This window comes from Emydura macquarii, unplaced genomic scaffold (assembly GCF_026122565.2).
Source record: "Emydura macquarii macquarii isolate MOO-44397 ecotype Brisbane River unplaced genomic scaffold, CSIRO-AGI_Emac_v2 contig_2897, whole genome shotgun sequence".
NCBI lineage: Eukaryota > Metazoa > Chordata > Testudines > Chelidae > Emydura > Emydura macquarii.
In genome coordinates, this window is record NW_027133034.1 from 36,803,785 (window position 1) to 36,825,820 (window position 22,036).

A 22,036-nucleotide genomic window follows, 5' to 3' on the forward strand; every position below is an offset into this window, starting at 1 on the left:
TTATTGGTGATTTTACAGCACTTTTCTTGTAAAGAAACTTTTTTACTGGTTGTTTTTCTGAAAATTAGAACCATGACTAGATGATTTTTCTCATACCTTCAGAAAAGTAAGACTGGATATAGATATAGCCACAAACTAGCAGATGTACCCCTGAATAAATTGTGTGCAAATGTCAATGTTTTCTGTGATATCTGGGATTGTTACTGTATCGATCATCTCAAATAATCATTGCGCCAACAGTGCTTCCATAATTTCACTTTCAACAGTGACACTTTTGCAATTGGCCTTAGAGAAAATACTTTTGGGAGCATACTTCAGGTATTCCTAATAATCCATGCTGAAAGGTCCCTAACCTGAAGCAGGTCAAACAGGGTAAAGTCCATCTCTATTTACAGTCTCTATGCTCTTCCTTCCTGAAGTAATTTACTTTGATACCGGTGGGATCCTGAAACTAGAGGTAGCTGTAATTTTCTCTTTCTTTCTTTCTTGTCTATTATTAAGATTTGCTTTCAGGAACACACAATTTATTTTAGGAAGAAAGTGTTATAGTAAGATACAGCGAGGCACAGATAATTAAAGGCTCATCCCCAGGCAAGTGTGCTTGGCAGAAAAGTCAGCTGTTTCAGCTTTTCAGTTAGATGAGATTTACCAGAAATCGCTTGTTTATAATGTCAGATTAATTTCCTCAGCACGTCAGTACCCATACGCAAAATCCCAGTTTCTATCGTGAGCAAGCGAACTCTCTTACGCGTGAGGCCCGGATAGGACATTTGGAGAGAGGGAAAGAGATCTGGAAGGAAATCCTTTGGCAGTACAGTAGCTGAAGGTAATCGTGCGGAACAGCTTGGAGAGCCTAGACCCAGCCCCACCTTACCTGCACCTCCCGGGGCCGGGGTGCGTGGGTGGGTAAACAGCAGACATTCGTGCTATACATGGAAATCCTCCCCCTCCCCGCCCCGCGCCTCTCCGCTCAAAGGCTTTTTTAGTCTACCTAAAGATGCTGTGTCTTTAATTCCCCCCACTTCCTGGAACTAGCCTACAAGGGAAAGGCGGATTCACACGGTGGGAGTTATTTTTATAATTGCCCTACCCGCTAGTTAAATGACAAATATCTGCACTCCGATGGGGGTAATGTAATATTCTCTCCCTCATAACAAGACTTGTCATGAATGCAAATACAGATGGGGAAGGGGCAGGAAGGAGGGAGAAGCCGCTTATGTTTTAACTTTGTACGTGTATGGTGACAAGCCACTCATCATCCCCCTGCCCCCAGCTGTGTCTGTGACTATAAAATGGGGCAATTAATCAACGTCCCTCTATCAACTGGTAACTTCCATGGTTGGCCCAGGGCCCGGTAATAGCGTTTGCAGCATGAGCTGGGCGCTCAACTCCAATGCGCACAGCTGAAAATCCTGAGCAGCAGCAGCAGCAGGGTTGTCTGGGTCCATAAGAGCCGAGCACCGCTCGCGGACAAACCGCGGATTTCTCGGTGCAAACTTTCCATCCTGAGCTGAAACGATGCCTTTTTCCCCCTTCTGGGTTTGGTAATTTTGGTTTTGCTGCAGGCTCGCACACGTGTTTGGGAACACCAAGCCCCCGCGCTAAGCAGCCCCAGCCAGCTGCTGCGGCACGGAGGGAACTCGGGAAAGGGAAACTTTGGGGCCACGTTTGGCTGATCGCTGGTCTGCGGCGCCCGTTTGCAGCCGGCGCGTGAGAGGAGCCAGCGCGCCGGGGCGGCTGCAGCAAGAGGCGGAGGCGGGCGTAGCGCAGCTTTTTCCTCCCCCACCCCGGGCTGGACTGAAGCGGCCGGGCTCCAGCGGGCTCTGCCGCAGTCGGGGCCGTGGCACGCGGGGGGAGTGGAGGCGGAAGGAGGATGGAGCCCCGTGTTGCTGCTGCTGGGGACGAGCCCAGCGAGCCGGAGCCGGAGCCGGCGGCTTCCTTCCAGGCCCGGCTTTGGAAGAACCTGCAGCTGGGGAGCAAAGGCAAGAGCGGCAGGTCGGGCGCCGAGCGCCGCACTGCGGGGACCCCGTCCCACACCGCGCCTCCGTCGGGCGGCAGCAAGGGAGACCCGCTGCCCGGCGCCAGGTGGAGCGGCTTCAAGAGGAGGAAGCAAGTGCTGGACCGCGTCTTTTCCTCCTCCCAGCCCAACCTGTGCTGCTCCGGGGCCGAGCCTCTGGAGCCGGGCGGCGAGCCCGCCTCCGCCCTGCGCCGCCTCCGCGAGCACCTGCTCCACCAGGGCAAGGGCCGGCCGCCCCCCGGCCGGCCTGACGCCTCTCCCGGCTCCTCCGCCGCCTCCTCGCTCTCCTCGTCCCCGCTGCCCCCCGCTGCCCCAGCCCGGGCGGCCAAAGGAGGAGAGGAGGAGGAGGAGGGGTCCCAGGCCGGGAGGAAGGGACGCCGGGCCGGAGCACACCTGTCCCACCAGAAGAGCTCCTCCCTGCCCAGCACCACCTGCCTGGAGCAACTGCTGCAGGACGAGCCCAGCGCCGCGAGGAGCGAAGACGAGGGAGCCGAGGGCAGCGCGGTGAGTCCCCCGCGCCGGGTAAGGGGGACGAGCGGGCGAGGGTCCTTATTCTCCTGAGCTCGCAGAGCCCTGTGGTCTCTGCCCCGCGGCCACGCTCAGGGCTTGAGTCCCCGCTTGTGATTCAAGGCGTGTGGGCGGGAAACAGGAGCCTCTTGCTTCAGTAGCCTTCCCTCCTCCGAGAAGGTGTTAAAGGGGCAGCAGGTGCAAGGCAGAGCGAAGTCAGGCCCCTCGCGCCACGGGAGGCGCAGGTAAGCCCCCCGTGCGCGCTTCAAACGCCCTGGAAAGGGCGGCAAACTCTCTTGGGGGAGAAGCGTGCAAGTATAGAAGTGTAACTTTGAGCTGCGTGTCTTGCACATGCACACAGGACAGAGCCTCAGGGTGTGGAAGGAGCCTGTTGGCATCCCTGTTGCCCTGAATATGTAGGGGGCACGGTGTATTTAAGAGGCAAAATAAGCATAAGGGAGGGTGATTGTCAAGAGTATCACCCTATGGGTGAAATAGTCACCCCCACCATCTGGTGCACTGAATCTCTTCTCTTCGCAGTGCAAATGATCCCCCCCAAATCCTTCTGGCTTCCTGGCTTGTACAAGGAAACCATTAAAAATAAATCATGCACACAACCCGTAGTGGGCCACATTCTATGCCTTGTGATTCTGGAGTCCTTATTTAGGCCAAATTGCCATTAACCCACACTAAAGCTTTGTGTGAGGTTTGGGGATTGTGTGTTGTATGATGCTAACTGTACTTTTAGGTTTCAATCCCATCATATGCAATTTGTAGGCATGGATTTCCATGTTCATAGATTGGCTTGCAGGTTTTGGAGTCTCGGTTAATAAAGGTGTAATAGGGGAACACAAACTCTGGCTCTTTCCAAATATAATTGTACTGAATTTTATGCATGTAAGTAGTTCACTTTAATTAAAAGTGGTAAGCATACATAATTCAAAGTTAAACATCTGTAAATGGTTGTAGGAGCTGGTCCTTTTTCAGGAGTAATCAGTTAATCAAATGTAGTGGTGATGTCTGGGCATGTCATAACATTAACACTATTAGCATAATTTGCCTCACCATGGGCTTGTCTACAGGAAACTTTTCCAGTTACACTGGTATAACTATACCAGTGTAATTATTGCTAGAATCCTACCAGTGTAACTCCCTCCATCTGGACACTGTTGTTCTGGAATAAGAATGGAAATGGTTTAAATGACATCAAAAAAGTCAGTGACATAAGCTAAACTAGAAAGAGGCATTTTTATACCCTCATAAGATCATTCACCGGAAATTATACCAGTATAACTTAAGTGGTTTACATTCATACCCTATCCTATACTTATGTGACTTTCCGCATATAGGAAAGCCATGTGTCTGTTACAGCTGGTTGTATCCCATTGTTCTTTAGTTTATTGGCATTACTCACATGCATACAATGGGTTCACTTTTATATACTATGCATCAGTGCTGCTGGCAGTTGTAATAGGAGTTATTTCTAAAAGTATGTGTATTTGTCAGACCCTACTAGCAAATGTTTCATGCATACTGCAAGAATTTCAGGCTGAAATAGTTGTTTCTCCTCAGTGGAGGAGGGTGTTGCTCAAAGCTATCACTCTTGTGACTGTCAGTTGGAAGTTAAGTGATGCTTGTTGATGGGTCTGTTGATTCCTACAGTGGATTCTTTACTAGAAAAGTTCAGGATATGTGATTGACTCACTCCAGAGTGTGAATGTCTAAGCAATCAAATACTTTGTCATAAATAATTATTTGACAAGGTGGTACAAGAACATATCATTCTTCTTTGATCTTTCATTTTATGGGAGAAATGAGTAACTGATTTAAAAGGTGCACTTTATAAATTCTTCCTGACACTTAAAAACTGAAGTGTATGCATATATTTGATTTAATCAGCACTGGACGAACTTCGGCCCTGATTCTGCAAAGACTTGTGTGTTCTGAACTTTTATGCCATTGAAGTCAATTGGACTTCCATGTGTAAAGTTCAGAATTTGCATAAATCTGTACAGAACGAAGATGTAAACTTAACTTTAACCATGTGCCTCAGTCCCATTGACTTCATTGGGTCATAAGAGCTCTGCTAAATCAAGCCCTTTATATGGCTTCCCATTGTTTTTGAGACACGTCTGAAAACTTATTGGGTTATTTTTGCTTCTTGATATCACAATCAAAATGACTTCGATGCGGAGTTTATAAAGTGGCTATTTCTTTTTGGTGATCTTCAGTAAGAAAAAAAAACATTACAAGGACTAACTTTGAAAAGTTAAGTAGTTGAATGAGTGGGAAATTTTCTTTAACTGGGTGATATTTTGAGTTTTGATTGAAAATGAAGGGAGGAAGATACAGGTGACAAGTCAAGGCATGAAAACTCCAGGACAAAATATTGCAGGTAATGAATGAGTGGTTCTTGTGTAAAAACTGAATTTCATGAGGCAGTTCTATAAAATGCAATATGCCTTATTTAATACTTTTTTTAAAAAAACTATAAATGTCCTTCCACTGCTCTGAATTACAAGAGTTGTGATTACAATATTTGGGATACATTTTATCCTTTTACAGTCTATTGTATGTGGCAATTTAAAAACTCATGAAATGTTCCTATTTCTCAACATTGTTCTGCTTCATCAGATGTTTGGCAAGGGAGTTATATACTTTGTGCAATGTTAAGTGTGGTCCCCCCCATCCCTCCCCCTCTCCCCCAAGAGGGAAAGCCTCACTTTAACTCCGGGAGGGTCATAACATTTGTAAAACAGTGCCATGTAAGCAAAGTAGACAGGTACCCGCAACTGAATTAGTGCTGCTTTCTTTCTTTGGTTTCATTAATGAAATAAGTCTAGATGTATTCTCTAGCTTCTAGAGTTCACTCAGGCTATGCTTGCACTGCAAGGACATAATTTATTATTGTTTGTTTGTCTAACGTTTGTGGCAATAAAAATCAATACAGTAACTGTCTATGCTCATAAATTTTTAGTTTGTTGATAGCTGAATAAATAAATACTCCCTGAAAAGATTGTGTGTTGGAGCATTTTGTAGGATATTCAGTCAAGATGATAACCTTTCCAAGCAAGGGAAGCTGAATTTCAAACAGATTTCTCATGCTTCTGAAATAGCAAAGCCAAAAAAGCAAACCTTAAGGGCATAATCCTACTGTCATAGACACCAATTTAATTTCATTGGCTTCAGTGGAATTATTCCAGTCAGAGCAAAATCATAGTTGACCTATAAAACAGAATCAAGCCATAAACTCAATCAATGAAAGCCTGCCTACTTATATTGGATACAGAGCACACGAGTCCCATGGAAGTTGACCAGAGTCGTGTGTGTGGAATGACATCAGGATTTATCCTGAAGAGTAAGAGTTTTATGTATACTCAGACCCCCAATTCAGTCAGGTACTTAAGCATGTGTCTAACTTTAACAATGGTTATGAGCCCATTTAAATCATTGGTCTACTCATGCGCTTAAGTACAGTGCTGAAACAGGGTCCAAATCAGAAAATTCAATTAGATTTTTGATTTCAGGATGAGGCCTTCACCAAACATAAGGACCGCAAAGGAACAACTGTCCCTCATGCCTGACCGAAGAAATGGCATTTGTTTCCTATATATTTCACTCTCACCTTGGGTAGATTTTTAAAATGAGTTTTAGATTTAGTGCTTATTTACTGTGAAGTAATGGATTAAATGTTTTTGTAATGCTTATTAGTTCTTGTCAGTAGGTCAGAAGAATTTACATGTGAGATTCATTATGCAAGAAGGATCCAGAAACTTTTCTGAAAATCTGTTTCAAGCAGCAGCTGAATGAAGAACACCATTTAAGGCCAGGTCTACAATATAGGCACAACTGTGGCAGAGCTATGGTGCTGTTGCTATGTCACTGTAGCTCTGTAGTGTAGATACTACTTATAGAAAAAACCCTTTTGTTGCTATCACTGAAGGAACTCCATCTCCCCAAGTGATGGTAGCTAGATCAATGGAAAGATTTTTCCATTGATCTCGCTATGCCTTGTCAAGGGTTGGATTAGCATAGCTACGGAACTTGGGTATGACTATTTCATGCTTCTGAGCGCTGTCATTGTCAACCTAACTTTCAGACCTGGCCTAAGGCTTCTTGAATAAGTTTGATATAGATGCATGCGTTTTTAGTACCTAAAATGCACGTAAGGCACACCAGACACTTACAGTCTTCTTGAAATAACCCAGGAATTGCACAGTACCCTTGCCTGGACACATACATGGAGCCAGCCTTGGGGCGTATTTTCTTTAAAGTTGTCATCCCAGTACTGGAGGCTGTGACCAGCTTTAAACTATTACCTGTACTTGACATAAATAGATAATATGATCCAGAATTCTAGTAGGTAAAAGGAAGGTTTCTTTTACTGGCATTGTAAAAGATTTTATCAAAGAGGGACAATGTACTATCCATTTTAAACAAATTCTCACCGATGGCACAATCTGGACTCGGGTGGGGGGTGTATGAGTGTGTGGTTTTTTTTCTTTTGTTTTCTTTTTTTTTTTTTGATGGCGAAGTATTACTTTATATAAAGTAGGCCTAGTAATATATTTTACTAGAGATCTGGAAAGGCACTATTTTGAGAGATGTGACTGAGAGTCCCCTTCAGTCTTAATATGTATTGATTTGTAACAAATGTGTACAAAAAAATGCCTGTCCAGAGCTTTAGAATCTGACAAATGAAAAATACAGTTTAAGCTTCTGGCCCCTAAGCCAAAATATAACCAATCGTGAATGAAAAGGAGTGGGCTGGAGGGAATACCCATTCAAATTGACTTAGGTTACACTACTATGTAAAGTCCTAATCTAGAGCAAGGCTTTTGGCTCTGTCAAACCATTTAGAAATGAATATAGGGGGAACCATTTAATTCTAACAAACCTATTTCCTTGCAATCAATGGGAGTTACTTACACCTGGCAGGGGAGAAGAAGGCACCAGTCTAGATTGGGGGGGGGAGGCCTTATTGAAATGAGTAACCTGGATCTGAAAGGCATTTTGAAACTGGTCTAGTGCCTCTTCTGAAAACCCAGTACCTTTTAAGTGTTCTTCTCTCAGTTAGGAGAAAAAGATTTCATATCAGTATATTTGTTTCCTGGGGGTTTCTGTTTTTTTCCTGAAGTATAAATGAGGGATAACCAAGTATAAATTAGGAAGAAAATATAAAAGTACTTGGTTTGTTTTTTTTAAATAGGATCAAATTTTGCTCAGCAATTCGTATCACTGTGTCCTTAACTTTGTAGGAGTTGACATGTTTCTACAGTGAAAACCAGGACTATAGAAATATGACTTTTTGAAGAGGAATTTACAAGTATTTCAGCTTTAGAATTAGACCAGGTCTTGGGCACATCTCATCTTTAGTTAGCAAAAACAGTTTAATCTTTTAGACAATCTATTATTAATTATTTACTCTGTCTACACTATCGGTGTGCATGACTCCTCAGGTCATGGACTGCCTCTTTATCCTCCTGATGAGGTGTTTACAGTCTAATGCCCTGATCCTGCAGAAGAGCTGCATAGCTGGAGGGGTATACCTGCTGGGCTCTCCTTGAAGGAGCTGTAAACAGAAGGAGTTTGCCTGGGAGTTCACCTGGGGGGAAAGCCCACAGCAGATTTTTTGCTTTTCAGACTTTGCTGAGCAGTAAATACAGCATCTGAAGAGGCTCTCAGAGGAAAGATATAGAAAGTGAGTGATCTGCTGTTGTCACCTGCACTGGATGTGCTATGTTTGTCTTCCTCCCACAGGGTAGAGCCGACTTCATCTGTACAAAGTGCAGGCTGGTTTCCATATTGGAAGAGAAGGTTAAAGGACTAGAGACCCAAATATCAACCCTGTGTTGCATTAAAGAAAATGAAGTCTTTCTCAATGGAAGACCTGATTTGCTACTGCAGGCACAGTGTGAGGAAGAGTCAGAGAAGGCAGTGCAGGGGAAACTGAAGAACGGGGAAGAAAATTTGGCAGCATGTGACCTCCCGAAGAAAGAGAACCTATATGCCCACCATGCAGATAGAAGTAAGGAATCATTTTCAGGCTCTCTGCACAGGTACTATGGCAGAGAACTTTTTGGAAGACTCATCTGAGGGAATGGATCAGAAGGAGACCCTGTTGATCAGAAGGCAAGGGATACATTGTCCTAGGGATGGGGTTTCCATGACCACCACTCCCAAGAAGAGAAGGGTGATGGTGGTCGGGGACTCCCTCCTAAGGGGGACGGAGTCATCCATCTGCTATCCGGACCGGGAAACTAGAGACGTGTGCTGCTTGCCTGGAGCTAGGATTCAGGATGTGACGGAGAGACTGCCAAGACCCATCAAGTCCTCAGACCACTGCCCCTTCCTCCTTCTCCACATGGGCGCCAAGAACGATCTTGAGTGGATCACTGTGGACTATGTGGCTTTGGGAAGAAGGATAAAGGAATTTGAAGCGCAAGTGGTGTTCTCATCCGTCCTCCCTTTTGAAGGAAAAGGCCCAGGTGGGGACTGTCATATTGCGGAAGTAAATGCGTGGTTATGCAGGTGGTGTTGGAGAGAGGGCTTTGGATTCTTCGATCATGGGACGCTGTTCCAGGAAGAAGGATTACTAGGAAGAGATGGGATTCACCTAACGAAGAGAGGGAAGAGTATCTTCGCAGACAGGCTGGCTAACCTAGTGAGGAGGGCTTTAAACCAGGTTCGATGCTGGACGGAGACCTAAGCCCAAAGGTAAGTGGGGAAGTGGGACACCACAAGGAAGCAGAAGGAGGAGGGTGCAACAGGGGAGGCCTCCTGATCCATACTGAGAAAGTAGGGTAATCGGCCAGTTATCTCAAGTGCCTATACACAACTGCAAGAAGTCTGGGAAACAAGCAGGAGGAATTGGAAGTCCTAGCACAGTCAAGAAACTATGACATGATTGGAATAACTGAGACTTGGTGGAGTAACTCACATGACTGGAGCACTGTCATGGATGGGTATAAACTGTACAGGAAGGACAAGCAGGGGCGAAAGGGTGGAGGAGTTGCACTGTATATAAGAGAGCACTATGATTGCTCTGAACTCCAGTATGAAACTGGAGGATAAGCCAGTTGAGAGTCTCTGGGTTAAGCTTAGATGCAAGAATAATAAGGGTGATGTCATGGTGGGTGTCTGTTATAGACCACCAGACCAGGAGGACGAGGTAGATGAGGCTTTCTTCAGTCAACTAGGGAAAGTTTCCAGTTCACAGGACCTGATTCTCATGGGGAACTTCAATCACCCTGACATCTGCTGGAAGAGCAATACAGCAGAGCACAAACAATCCAGGAAGTGTTTGGATATTGTTGCGGACAACTTCCTGGTGCAAGTGCTGGAGCAACCAACTAGGGGCCACAATCCCTGTTTTTGTGAACAGCAGATCAAGAGAAGATTTGGTAGGGGAAGTAGAAGTGGGTGGCAACCTAGGCAGCAGTGACCATGAGATGGTCGAGTTCAGGATCCTGACAAAAGGAAGAAAGGAGAACAGCAGGATATGGACCATGGACTTCAGAAAAGCAGACTGACTCCCTCAGGGAGCTGATGGGCAGGATCCCCTGGGAGGCTAATATGAGGGGGAAAGGAATCAAAGAGAGCTGGCTGTATTTTTAAGAAACCTTATTGAGGGCACAGGAACAAACCATCCCGATGTGCAGAAAGAATAGCAAATATGGTAGGTGTCCAGCTTGGCTTAACAAGGAAGTCTTTGGTGAGCTTAAACACAAAAAAGAAGCTTACAAGAAGTGGAAGCTTGGTCAGATGACTAGGGAGGAGTACAAAAATACTGCTCAAACATGTAGGAATGAAATCAGGAAGGCCAAAGCACAATTGGAGTTGCAGCTAGCAAGAGATGTGAAGGGGAACAAGAAGGGTTTCTACAGGTATGTTACCAACAAGAGGAAGATTAGGGAAAGTGTGGGCCCCTTACAGAATGGGGGAGACAACCTAGTGACAGAGGATGTGGAGAAAGCTGAGGTACTCAATGCCTTTTTTGCCTCTGTCTTCACAGACAAGGTCAGCTCCCAGACTGCTGCACTGGGCAGCACAGAATGGGGAGGAGGTGAACATCCCTCAGTGCTGAAGGAACAGGTCCAAGACTATTTAGAAAGATTGGACGTACACGAGTCCATGGGGCCAGATGCAATGCACCTGAGGGTGCTGAGGCAGTTGGCTCATGTGATTTCAGCACCATTGGCTATTATCTTTGAAAGCTCGTGGCAATTGGGAGAGGTCCCTGATGACTGGAAAAAAGCAAATATAGTGCCCATCTCCAAGAAAGGGAGGAAAGAGGATCCAGGGAACTACAGATGGGTCAGCCTCACCTCAATCCCTGGAAAAACCATGGAGCAGGTCCTCAGAAATCCATTTTAAGGCACTTGGAAGAGAGGAAGGTGATCAGGAACAGTCAACACGGATTCACCAAGGGCAAATCATGCCTGACCAACCTGATTGCTTTCTATGAAGAGGTGACTGGCTCTGTGGCTGTGGGGAAAGCGGTGGACGTGATATACCTTGACTTTAGCAAAGCTTTTGATACAGTCTCTCACAGTATTCTTATCAGCAAGTTAAAGAAATATGGGTTGGATGAAGGGACTATAAAATAGATAGAGAACTGGCTAGAGCATAGGGCTCAACAAGTAGTGATCAATGGCTCCATGTCTAGCTAGCAGCCAGTCACAAGCGGAGTGCCCCAGGGGTTGGTCCTGGGGCCGGCTTTGTTCAACATCTTCATTTATGATTGCACCCTCAGCAAGTTTGCAGATGACACTAAGCTAGGGGGACTGGTAGATACCATGGAAGGTAGGGTTAGGATACAGTGTGACCTATCCAAATTGCAGGATTGGGCCAAAAGAAAACTGAGGTTCAACAAGGACAAGTGCAGAGTCTTCCACTTAGGATGGAAGAATCCCATGCACAGCTACAGACTGGGGACCGACAAGCTAGGCAGCAGTTCTGCAGAAAATGACCTGGGGGTAACAGTGGATAAGAAGCTGGATATGAGTCAGCAGTGTGCCCGGGTTGCCAAGAAGGCTAATGGCATATTGGGCGCATTAGTGCAAGCATTGCCAGCAGATCGAGGGAAGTGATTATTCCCCTCTATTCAGCATTGATGAGGCTGCATTTGGAGTATTGTGTCCAGTTTTGGGCCCCCCCCACTACAAAAGGAGGTGAAGTCCAGTGGAAGGCAACAGAAATGATAAGGGGGCTGGAGCACAAGACTGATGAGGAGAGGCTGAGGGAACTAGGCTTGTTGAGTCTGCAGAAGAGAGAGGCTGCTATCAAATCCCCCCCTCATTCTTAACTACCTGAAATGGGGTTCCAGAGAGGATGGAGCTAGGCTGTTCTCAGTGGTGGCAGATGACCGAAAAAGGAGCAATTTTGCAAGTTGCAGGTTGGATATTAGGAAAAAGTTTTTCACTAGGAGGGTGGTGAAGCACTGGAATGGATTACCTAGGGAGGTGGTGGAACCTCCATTCTTAGAGGTTTTTTGGGCTGCGGCTTGACAAAACCCTCACTGGGATTATTTAGCTGAGGTTAGTCCTGCTTTGAGCAGGGGGTTGGACTAGATGACCTACTGAGGTCCCTTCCAACTCTGATTCTATGATCGTGGCCTAGGTAAATGGTGTCCAAGCTCTTCAGCATGAGGAATGAACATGTAATATTTCACAAGGTCAAGGGGCCACAGTCAATAATACTTATTCGTTGCCCAATTCCACTTCTTCTGCTTGATCTAAGCTCCAGCTATCTCTACCTGGTGTAAGATAGTGAGCTGCAGAGGTTAAAATAACTAGTGGGAGCTTCACTCCCCCTTCTTTGCTAAAAGCAGAGGGAACACCCGTTGCTTGCCCTGGCTTGGTTAAGCAGTTTTCTCTTACCGGAGATCTCTTGCCTAGCATAGAGAGAGCTTCCCCTCTTGTTTCAATCCTGCTTAATGACTGGGGAGCTGTAACTAGTCATTAGTTCTCAGCTTCTTGTTTTTCCCCCTCTTCTGGGCTGTCATGGGCAGTATGAGGAATTTTTGCAGTAGTGTGTTCTCCTAAGCTCAGGTGGAGCCAGCTGAGTTCCTACACAGCCCTCCCTGTGGCTACCCAGCCAGACATAGAAGCAGGCAACAGAGCATAGCAGGAACTACTCTGTAGCAGACAGCCACTGGGAGAGATGCTGAGTCGACCACTGCTCAAGCACTCTGGCTCTCAGCAGAGCTGCTCCTGGGGCTGCAAGGGAAATGGTGGGAGGAAGTGCTCTTCTCCGCCTCCCTTAGTGAAAGGCTAATTCAAGTACTTATGTTCAGAAACCACAGGCACAGCACAGTGAGCACACTTTTTATACATACTAAAAGTTCCAGAGGGGTAACCGTGTTAGTCTTCAAAGTGCTACAGGACTCTTGTTGTTTTTGCTGTAAATAGTAAACTACACATCAATCTTCAGAGTGGACACCACTGGTTCAGGTTATATATGAAATGATGCAGTGTGAGACACACTAAGGTGGTGAGGTTATATGGTATGCATCATGTAAGGTTTTTTTTCTTAAACATTTGTTTTACATTTGGTGTAGGAAAGTGAGTTGTTGGCGAGATCATAGGGGGGCAGGGGGAAATGAGATGAGGGAAAATTTGAAGGAATAGAGGGAAGCTTTGTGACACTAAAGCATCAAGGTGGACATGAAGGTGTAAGGGACAGAATGGGACATAGTATGGAGGCACCTATGGGAGAAGGAAAGAAAATGGGAATGCAAAGAATTTAAACTGGTAGAGCACAAAATGCTCAAGTAGGAGAGCCAACATGAGTAACTCTTAGGCGCTTGAGATACAAGCAAAAGCAAAGGGAAATCGTGGTTTTTGAGTTTGATGTGGAAGGAGTTTCTCCTATGTATTGCTCAAGGATAAGGGCATGTGGTCACTGCAGAGATTCCCCAGAGGGCAGATGTGACTGTCATCTGGCTGCCTGGGCACAGGCAATGGCTGACACCCTATCCTGCCATCTGATGGCCAGGGCCTATCCTTAGCAAGCATCACCCAGAAGTGTTGAAGAACAAAGGGAAAGGTGGAAACCAGGTGACCTGGTTGCTCAGGAAAAAGACACAGGGCAGCTGGGCGTGACTGAAATTGGGGTGCTGGAAACTAGTCAGTCTTCTGGTTGGGACTTGAGGGGGATCCAGAGCCCTTACCCTCCCCCCCCCCCCCCCCCCCCCCCCAAGATGGACTCTGTTACTGTGCTAACAAGATCTGTCTTTGGCTGCATTCCATCCGACTAATAAAGCCTTCTGTTTCTCTCCACTGGCTGAGAGTCACTGCTGACTGCCAAGTTGGGGTGCATGGTTTCTTTGGGGGGGGGTGTAAGGCTTCCCCAGGTGTCCTATCCAGGTGAACTCACTGTGGGGTGCTCATGGCTGTACAGGGTGCTAAACATTCCAAGGGCAGACCCACAGGGGCACTGAGGCCAAGGAGGTTTGCCTTAGCGAGAGTGCTGTGCGGGGGAGTTTGATCTCCATTCAGAGCAGTTTGTCAGAGCCTGCAGGCTTGGTTCTCTAAATCTGCTCTGGGAATTATTTTGGGAAGCTCTGTACCTGTGTTATGTAGAGGAGGTCAGACTAGTGATCACATGGTACCTTCTGTCCTTGGAATCTATGAATCATTCAGCTTCATTAAGTAGTCATAAATTAACTGTGTGGTGTGGCACAGCAATAAATCAAAGTGCTAGATTTTGCCCTCAGATGCATCTCTGGAATTCCACCAGACTGTGGTGGGAACTCTGTTCATGTCTGAGGATGGAATTTGACTTTTGGTTTTCAATTTTATTACTGATTCAAGACCTTGGTGATTAAATAACATTATGAATTAGGCAATTTTAATGGCTTAACAGTAAGCCCTAATGTTATAAAGTTTAAAAATAAAAATAGTTCTCTGCTTCCCCAATAAAGAAAACCTAGCTGTAATTGACTTAATTTACACAAATTCCCCCATTCACTTCTGTGTAGTGCTTTGTTATGGGTTTTACATGATGCATGCAAATGTATTTATGAAATGGGGTAAGAATTGCAAAAGATATAACCTGTGGAAAGAGTCATCCTGGTGGAATCTGGTTTGTTAGGGAGCCCAAATTCAACTAGTGAGTTGGAGGGTTCTGCCTGAGAGATCACAAGCTTTGGGGGAAAGAACAGGGATTCTGTCATCTGGGCTTGGTTCGCTCTGGGTTTTCTGGCCAGCAATTCAGAATCCTTCATAGAGTAACTGGGTAAAGGCTTCTCAGGACTGGAGCATTCACAGTGGTGAAAGCCATCTTCTGCTGTCTACTTGATCACCATTGAATCCAACTGGAAATGTGAATGCAGTTTTGTGACTAAGAACTTTGGGCCTCAGTAAGACAGGCAATTAATAATCAGGACTGAGTGGTCTGGCAGATCCCTTATTCATACACTGCTTGGGTTTTTATAATTTAATCTTTTGTTTCCCCCAAATAAAAGTAATTGTGGCTCATGTTCCCGAGGAGTGCTTATGAGTGGAAAGAAGCACCTGATAAAGTACCCAGAGGCTCAAAACTTTAAATTCCTAAAACCTGGCTTGAGGTGGATAGGATAAGATTTTTAGAAGGGGGCTTGAACCAGTCACTTTATTTTAAACAGAATCATTGGACAGCATTATAAGGGCCAGGTTCAATAGTTAGACACTTGGCAGGGGACTTACATAACTGCAAATATTTCATTTTGCATCATGGTATAAATTCAGTAACTGCTGCTACAGAACTGGATTAAGATTTTTCTCAGAGCACCGTTAAACACCAAACCATGAGATAAATAACAAAATACCCTTTCAGCATAATAGTCTAATTTGTATTGTTCTAGTACTTTTCATCCAGGGATCTTATAGTAATTTACAAATATTAAATCAATAAAGCCTCACTGCCATGGAAAACATGGGCGATACATATCAGGATCACTTCACCTGCCACTGAAATGTATTCTGCTGTGAGTTGGAATACAGCCAGGGGTCTCCTGCTCCTCTCTCTTACATCTGTGTAAAACAGGAATAACTCCACTGAAGTCTTTGGAGTTTCAGGTAGCATTCTCCTTAGTTGCTACTGCATGATAATATAGGAGGAATTCTTGACGGGCCAAATAGTTCCTTTATTTGGTATTTAGGAAACACCCTATCTCTTATAAAGTCACAGGATCTTTAAACAAGACTACAAATGATCTGGTTTAGGTTTACATCTCATTTAGAAAAATGGCACTGCCAGCTGCACAGTACTCCATAATATCCTAGTGAAGTGTACTCTTTTAGTACTAAGTCAAGGGGAAGACTTGCCTACTAAATCATCCTGCAGCAACTAGGTACTTATTAGAGGCCTCCCAATGCCATCCAAGTACTCTAACCGTAATGCTTCTCATAGCCCATCAGATCTCACAAACTAATAGAAGGTGGTCTGGTTGTAGATTTATGTATCTAGATTATATACTTCATGTTACCAAGTATGCATGTGCTGTTTGTTTACTCAGATTTTAAGTGATTAAGGAATCTACAGAATTGTGTTTCTGAAGAAAGTGAGAGCTAAGGGTAGAATCCACAGAGCAATTTAAGCTCCTAACTTCCTTGGATTTCAGTGTAAGGTAAGAGCCTTAAATAGTGATAAGGTCCCTGGACAAAAAGTACTAGAGGAATATAAATTAGACTGTTCTTTCAGCATATTTTGTTTATGGTTTGATGTTAAAAACGGTACTCCAAGGAAAAATTTAGGAGCCTAAATTGTTCCTTTAAGAGACTAGCTAAGTGTCATGTTAAGATGTAACTTAGAACTGCGAACAGTGATAGTATCCCTTTCTTAGACCCTTGTTTAAATATATTTTGTTGGTTTGCCATGACAGGAAATACTGCAGTTCACAAAAAGGTATGTCTTTTTAATGCAAAATATAACTGAGTTTGTTAAAACATTTACAAGCAGTTTCAGTGTACACAATGTGTTTATATGTATCAGTGATACTATTTTTTTCATCACCATTATGAAAATGTTTGGCTTAAAGGAGTACACAACTACTAGAAGTTTGTGTGCAAACTAACTTCAATCTTACAGCTTTCACTGCTAGGACATCTGTATGTCAACCTTAAAACAAGCATTCATTATGAGTTGCCTTAATATTTTGAAATGATTCTGTAGAATCATTGGCTATGATTCTTCTAAAACAAGTTAGTGAATTTTTAGCATTCATGTAAAGCTCCCTTAGAAAGTACTAATCCTAAAACTTAATAGCACTAGAGAATGAAGGGTCTTGTTGATCCACAGAATGATACAATAGTAATGCAAGCTTCTCCACACAGCCTTTCCAACATGGATTCAGCATAAGCTGAAGAGCCCTCCCCATGTCCCCACAAATTTTGGTTACTACTGGCATGGGCCAGTTTTTAACAGATTTGCTAGAAGTGAAAGGCTCTCTAGTCCATGCTAATTATTTGACCCATTCATAATGTTGCCAGCTCTCATGACTTCATCTCAGCAATGTGACTTTGGTCCCTGCTGGAGCCGGTCACCTTATCAGGTGAGCAGCTCCACCCACCCACATGTCACCCCCTCCAATTTCTAGCCCATCACAGGGGAAAGTCCCCTCTGATTAGATGACTTTTCCACTTTCACACTCCAGGGAGAAGAGCAGCCGTCTGGTGCAGAAGACAAGCACAACTTTCTCTCTACTGAGGAGTTTTTGGGTAAGGAAGGGGGGAGACCAACTAACCTCATTCTCACATGAGGGGAGGAGGGAGCAGAAAGAGCCCAGCAGCTGAGCAGAAAGAGCCCAGCAGCTCTGCTCCCTCCTTTCCCCGTCTGTGAATAACGGGCCAGTCTGCTCTCTACTTCTCCCTTCTCTATCCTTGCAACATTAGGTCTGGGAAAGGGATGAGGGAAGTGCCAGTCAGCCCATGCGACTGCACCCTCCTGGCCCCCCAGCCTGGGAAGGGGGGTGAAGGAGACACTGCTGCAGCCTGAAGAGCCACCCCATAAGGCAATCGGTGAGAGTACCTGCAATGGGGCAAAAATGCTCCAGCTGTCCCTTTTCTCACACACACACGGAGGGGAGGAGGAAAGGAAGAGCGTATCAAAGGGGGATTCAAAAATCAAACTACAGAGCAAATATTGTGAGTTTTGGGCCAAAAGTCCTGAGATTTTAACAGAAAAGTTGTTGGTGTGTTTTTTTTTTGTTGTTGTTTGTTTGTTTTTGAGCCTGAGTCATAGTTTTTGAACTTTTGGCATTGGCAATACTGCATCCCAGCCCACAGGTCTGATTCTTTTAAATCCGCTATGCAGATGTTTACTGTTTTTAAATTTTAAAATACACAGATGCTTGTCCATTTCAGTGTACTCCAATATTTGTTGCTCTTTGCATAAAGTTAAAGGAGTTTGAACAAAGCAAAGGCTTCTGATGGAAAGATGGTTCCCTCACCTGCACTAATGCCATAATTTAAAATGACATTTTGTAATACAAAATTGGGTTTGGGAGCACCCGGAATATCCAGTATAACATGATACAATATTTTTTATAGTAGTACTAAATCCAAACCATTCTAAAAGCAATCTTCCCAGGAAGAGTGGTGAATGTATTAACATTGCTTGGTTGTGAATTTTCTCCTTCATAGAAGCTAGTGTCCTGAATTTTCCAGTCAGATGACTGAACCTGAAGAATAGTTCTGTGTGGCTCGAAAGCTTGTCTCTTGCACCAACAGAAGTTGGTCCAACAAAAGATTACTTCACCCACCTTATTGCTGGCTGGCTGGCAATCATTTGGTGCCTTATACTTTCTAATTAGGGGTATTTAGAACCACTGCTTTAAAATACAGTTGAATCCTTGTTCTGATGTCTCTTGAAGCTTAGCATGATTTATAATGAAATATATCCTCATTGGATAGCTGCTGGATGTTTCATGATGTCTTGTTTTTTCACACTGTACCTGGCTTTCTCATCAATGCAAGCCTTTATCTGTTAAATTGATTACCATGTGTAATCGCTTGGTGTCTAGTACTGACTACTGAATTTTTAGCATAGCAATGAGCTTTACCTTGCAAAGTCTTACACTAGCCAATGAGATCACTCCTATGCTGCTTTTTTGCATGATAACTGTTGGAGGTGTGTGTAAGAAATAGAGCTCTTGCCAAAGCTGCCATCAACAAAGGAACGTAGGAATTGGTACACTGGATCAGACCGGATGTCCAGTAGCCTGACTGACAGTGGCCAGTACCAGAACTTCAGAGGAAAGTGTAAGAACTCTGCAGTGTTCTACTCCTCACATTAGCTATCGTTCTTATTGATGATAGTTAAGGATTGACTTAAGCAGTGAAGCATCGTTTGCTATCCCTTCCAAAATTATCATTAATTCTCACTGGGGGGGTTGCGTGCTTCGTTGCTTCTGTAGGCTGAACTCATTGCACACCAGGGGATCCTTGAACCCTTCCTTTCTCTCCACAAATTCCCTGTGTGCCACCTTCCCTCTGTTTCAGGGACTCTGTATGCTTCCCATGTTCCCCCTTTCCTCTGTTATTTCTTTTCTTTCTGCTAGTGAGAAATCAGTCCGAGTTCAGTGTGTTAAACTGAACTGACATGGGTGATGCTGTTACGTTGGAAGATTGGCTGCACCAGCTGGTTCTTTTATCTACAGACAATCTGACTATGTCTACACAGCAGCTGGGTATGTGCTTCCCACCTCATGTTGACAGACTTAACCTAGCATGCTAAAAATAGCACTGTGGAAGTTAAGGCATGGGCTGTGGCTTGGAATAGCCACCAGAGCTCAGATCCAAGTGGTGAGGTAGGTTTGAGCTCAGCTGCAATGTCCACATTGCTATTTTTAGCATGCTAGCTCAAGTGGAGGTAGCACAAGTCTATCTGTGCTGGGAGGCACACTCCCAACTGCAGTGTAGCAACACCCTTACAGACCCCCTTTGAAGCTGCTGGGACAGCTAACCAAAAGCCAGAGGCTGCACATATCCCCATTTTCATTTCCTGGTTTTCCAAATTTTCACCCAAATCAACAGGGTTCTTCCCATTGATGCATACAATAATCCCTGAAAATTTGGCGTCTATTTGAGAGGGCATTCAAAAATTAGTGATCATACACACAAGACTTGGCTTGGTCAATAACTCTGAATATTCTTTATCCATATGATGTCCAATCTCTTTAAACCTGCCAAGTCCTTGGACTCAATGCCTCAGAAAATTAAGACTAATTGTTTCCTTTTATCAGTTTTGAACTTTCTACCTTTGTAATTTGATTGTCCCCTTCGTTCTGTGTTTGAGAATGGGAATTTCTGTTCTCTCAAGCTGCTTGCTCTTATCACTAATTTTATATACTTTTATTAAGCTCCTTTCTGAAGTAAATAAGCCTCGGCTTTTCAGACAAGCTTTTCCATGCCCCTCAGCGTTCTCATCTTCATTCTCTGAACCTTTTCTTGTTTTGCAGCGTCACTTTTGAGATGTGTTGACCAGTAGTGCCTGTTGCAGTTGACACTGCACCATTGAACTTATCTGTTACACAATCAGAGGAGATATAAAAGTTAAAACATGTCCCAGATATTAAAAAAAAAAAAAAAAAAGTGAATGCTCTTAAGAGCATGCATTTTTATTAGTGTTGAATCGAAGTATTTGTGGAAGCATTATTGAATGTAAAAATACTATCTCTATCCATGTCAGAGGAAAGCATGTGTATGGATTCACAAACAAAACATTAGTTCAGAAAGTGACTTTCCCTGTCTTGCTCTGTACCTACTTGATTCTTTTTGTGGCCACCTCCTAGGCCTTCATCCCCACTTTGACCAAGGAACCCCCCCAATACCTTTGTTCATGCCCCTCAGATCCCCTGAATTCCTACCACATTCCCCTGAAAGTCCTTTGTATACTCTTCCTATGCTCCTCCATTCTGTGCCCTTCTTTTGTACCCCATGAATGCCCACACCACCTTCATGCCGTGTCAGTCTACCATCCCTTCCATGCACCCTCTCCCTGCTTTCCCTTTCATTCTTAGATCAGGGAGTGCAGCTCTGTACTCCCTTTCTATGTGCCTTCCTTATTCCTTAACTTCTGTCCACATTCTTCCTGATCCTCTGCCCTCATCACTGTACCCTGCCCCTCCCTCTTTCAGAGTTCAGTCCTCCATACTTTCCCATTTCCCACATTACCTACATGGAGATCAGACTAGCAGCTGCTGTAATGAAGGCTGGAGGCAGCAGAAGCAGTAGGTCATTTATATTATCACTTGTATCGTTTATATTCTAAACTCTGTTCTAGGTGCATGTAAAACTAATTCTTTGTAACTTACCCATTAGTATCTTGTCCTGGTTAAAAAGAACAGGAGGCAAAAAAGACTACATTTTCCTGAGCAAGGCACACCACACATTTGGAGTTTGGCTTAATAAGCTAAGTACCATTTAGGTTATTTTTATATAATTTTAACAGGGATACTCTTGATACACTGGAACTTTAAAACTCTGATTTCTTCCCCCCCCCCCCCCACCTCCGGAAAAAAATTAGTACCCTGGGATGAGACATGAGATGTAACCTGTACAATTTCTGGAGGATTGGCTTGGAGATTGAGATGAACATTTGGTTGAGATGAACATTGAGGTTGAACATTTGGCCTATAATGCAAAGATGGTTTCAGCTTTATGCAGCAATCATAGCTAGTCTATAGTTAATCACTATAATCAATTTGTTTTACTGAGCTGTAACTGCCACAGATTCTCTGTGCTAGAGTTTTTTGCACCAGCTTGATATTTTTTTTTTTACACTCAGGAGAAAGCTTATGAAAGCTGCTTTAAAGTTGACAGACAAAACATTTAATCAACAACCAAAATGCTTAAGTTCTTAGTACTGCATATCCAGCTAAAGGCACGAGGTGGGTGAGGTGATATCTTTCATTGGATCAACTTCTGGGGGTAAGAGACACGCTTTCAAAAGCAACAGAATTGATCCAATAACAAGTATTGCCTCACCCAGCTTGTCTCTAATACCCTAGGACCAAAAGGGCTACAATAACACTACTACTAATCTTGTGCTGAATGTCTTAATTGGATAGTCCTTCCTTAGATTTTTATAGAGAATATTAGCCAGAAAACCGGCACCTTATGGTCATCTCTAGCTTCTGTGAGCATGTCTGTAAATCAGCAGCTCTCTCATAAATCAAACTGTGGTTGAATCCTGATTCTAGTATGGATTGGTCCTGTTCACACTGGTAGGCCAAATAGACACAGAGGTTTGATTGAAACACAGTTTAAAGACTGTTCTTGGCTTTTTGGGGACAGCGCTCTGTTTTCAACTGTACTTCAGTTTTTGTGCATCACTCATTAATGTAAGTCCTCTCAAGGAATTCCTAGATTGCCTTTTACTCTAGATCAGTGTTTCTCAATTTTATTTCCCCTCGGAAATAAACCCTTGCGCGCCCATGCCATACCCTCCGCCGAAAAGCGGAGGAAATCTTCCTCTTTTCGGCGGAGCGCGAACAGCTGTTTGGCGGCGCCCAATTTTTGTTACTTT

General features: G+C 44.3%; 1 protein-coding gene across 3 annotated transcripts in view; it reads left to right on the plus strand.

Moving 5' to 3' along the window:
* Window positions 1–759: 759 nt before the first annotated feature.
* The window catches only part of MCTP1 (multiple C2 and transmembrane domain containing 1), a 413,595-nt gene continuing 392,318 nt past the window's right edge, over window positions 760–22,036 (plus strand). The window contains exons 1-2 of one of the 3 annotated variants that reach the window (XM_067568438.1): window positions 760–826; window positions 1,566–2,539. In XM_067568438.1, the coding sequence (XP_067424539.1) occupies window positions 1,874–2,539 (666 nt within the window). In that variant the 5' untranslated portion in view covers window positions 760–826; window positions 1,566–1,873. Of the gene's footprint in view, window positions 827–1,362; window positions 2,540–22,036 lie in introns of those variants that run through there. The other 2 variants (XM_067568440.1, XM_067568437.1) reach the window with 2 other exon arrangements.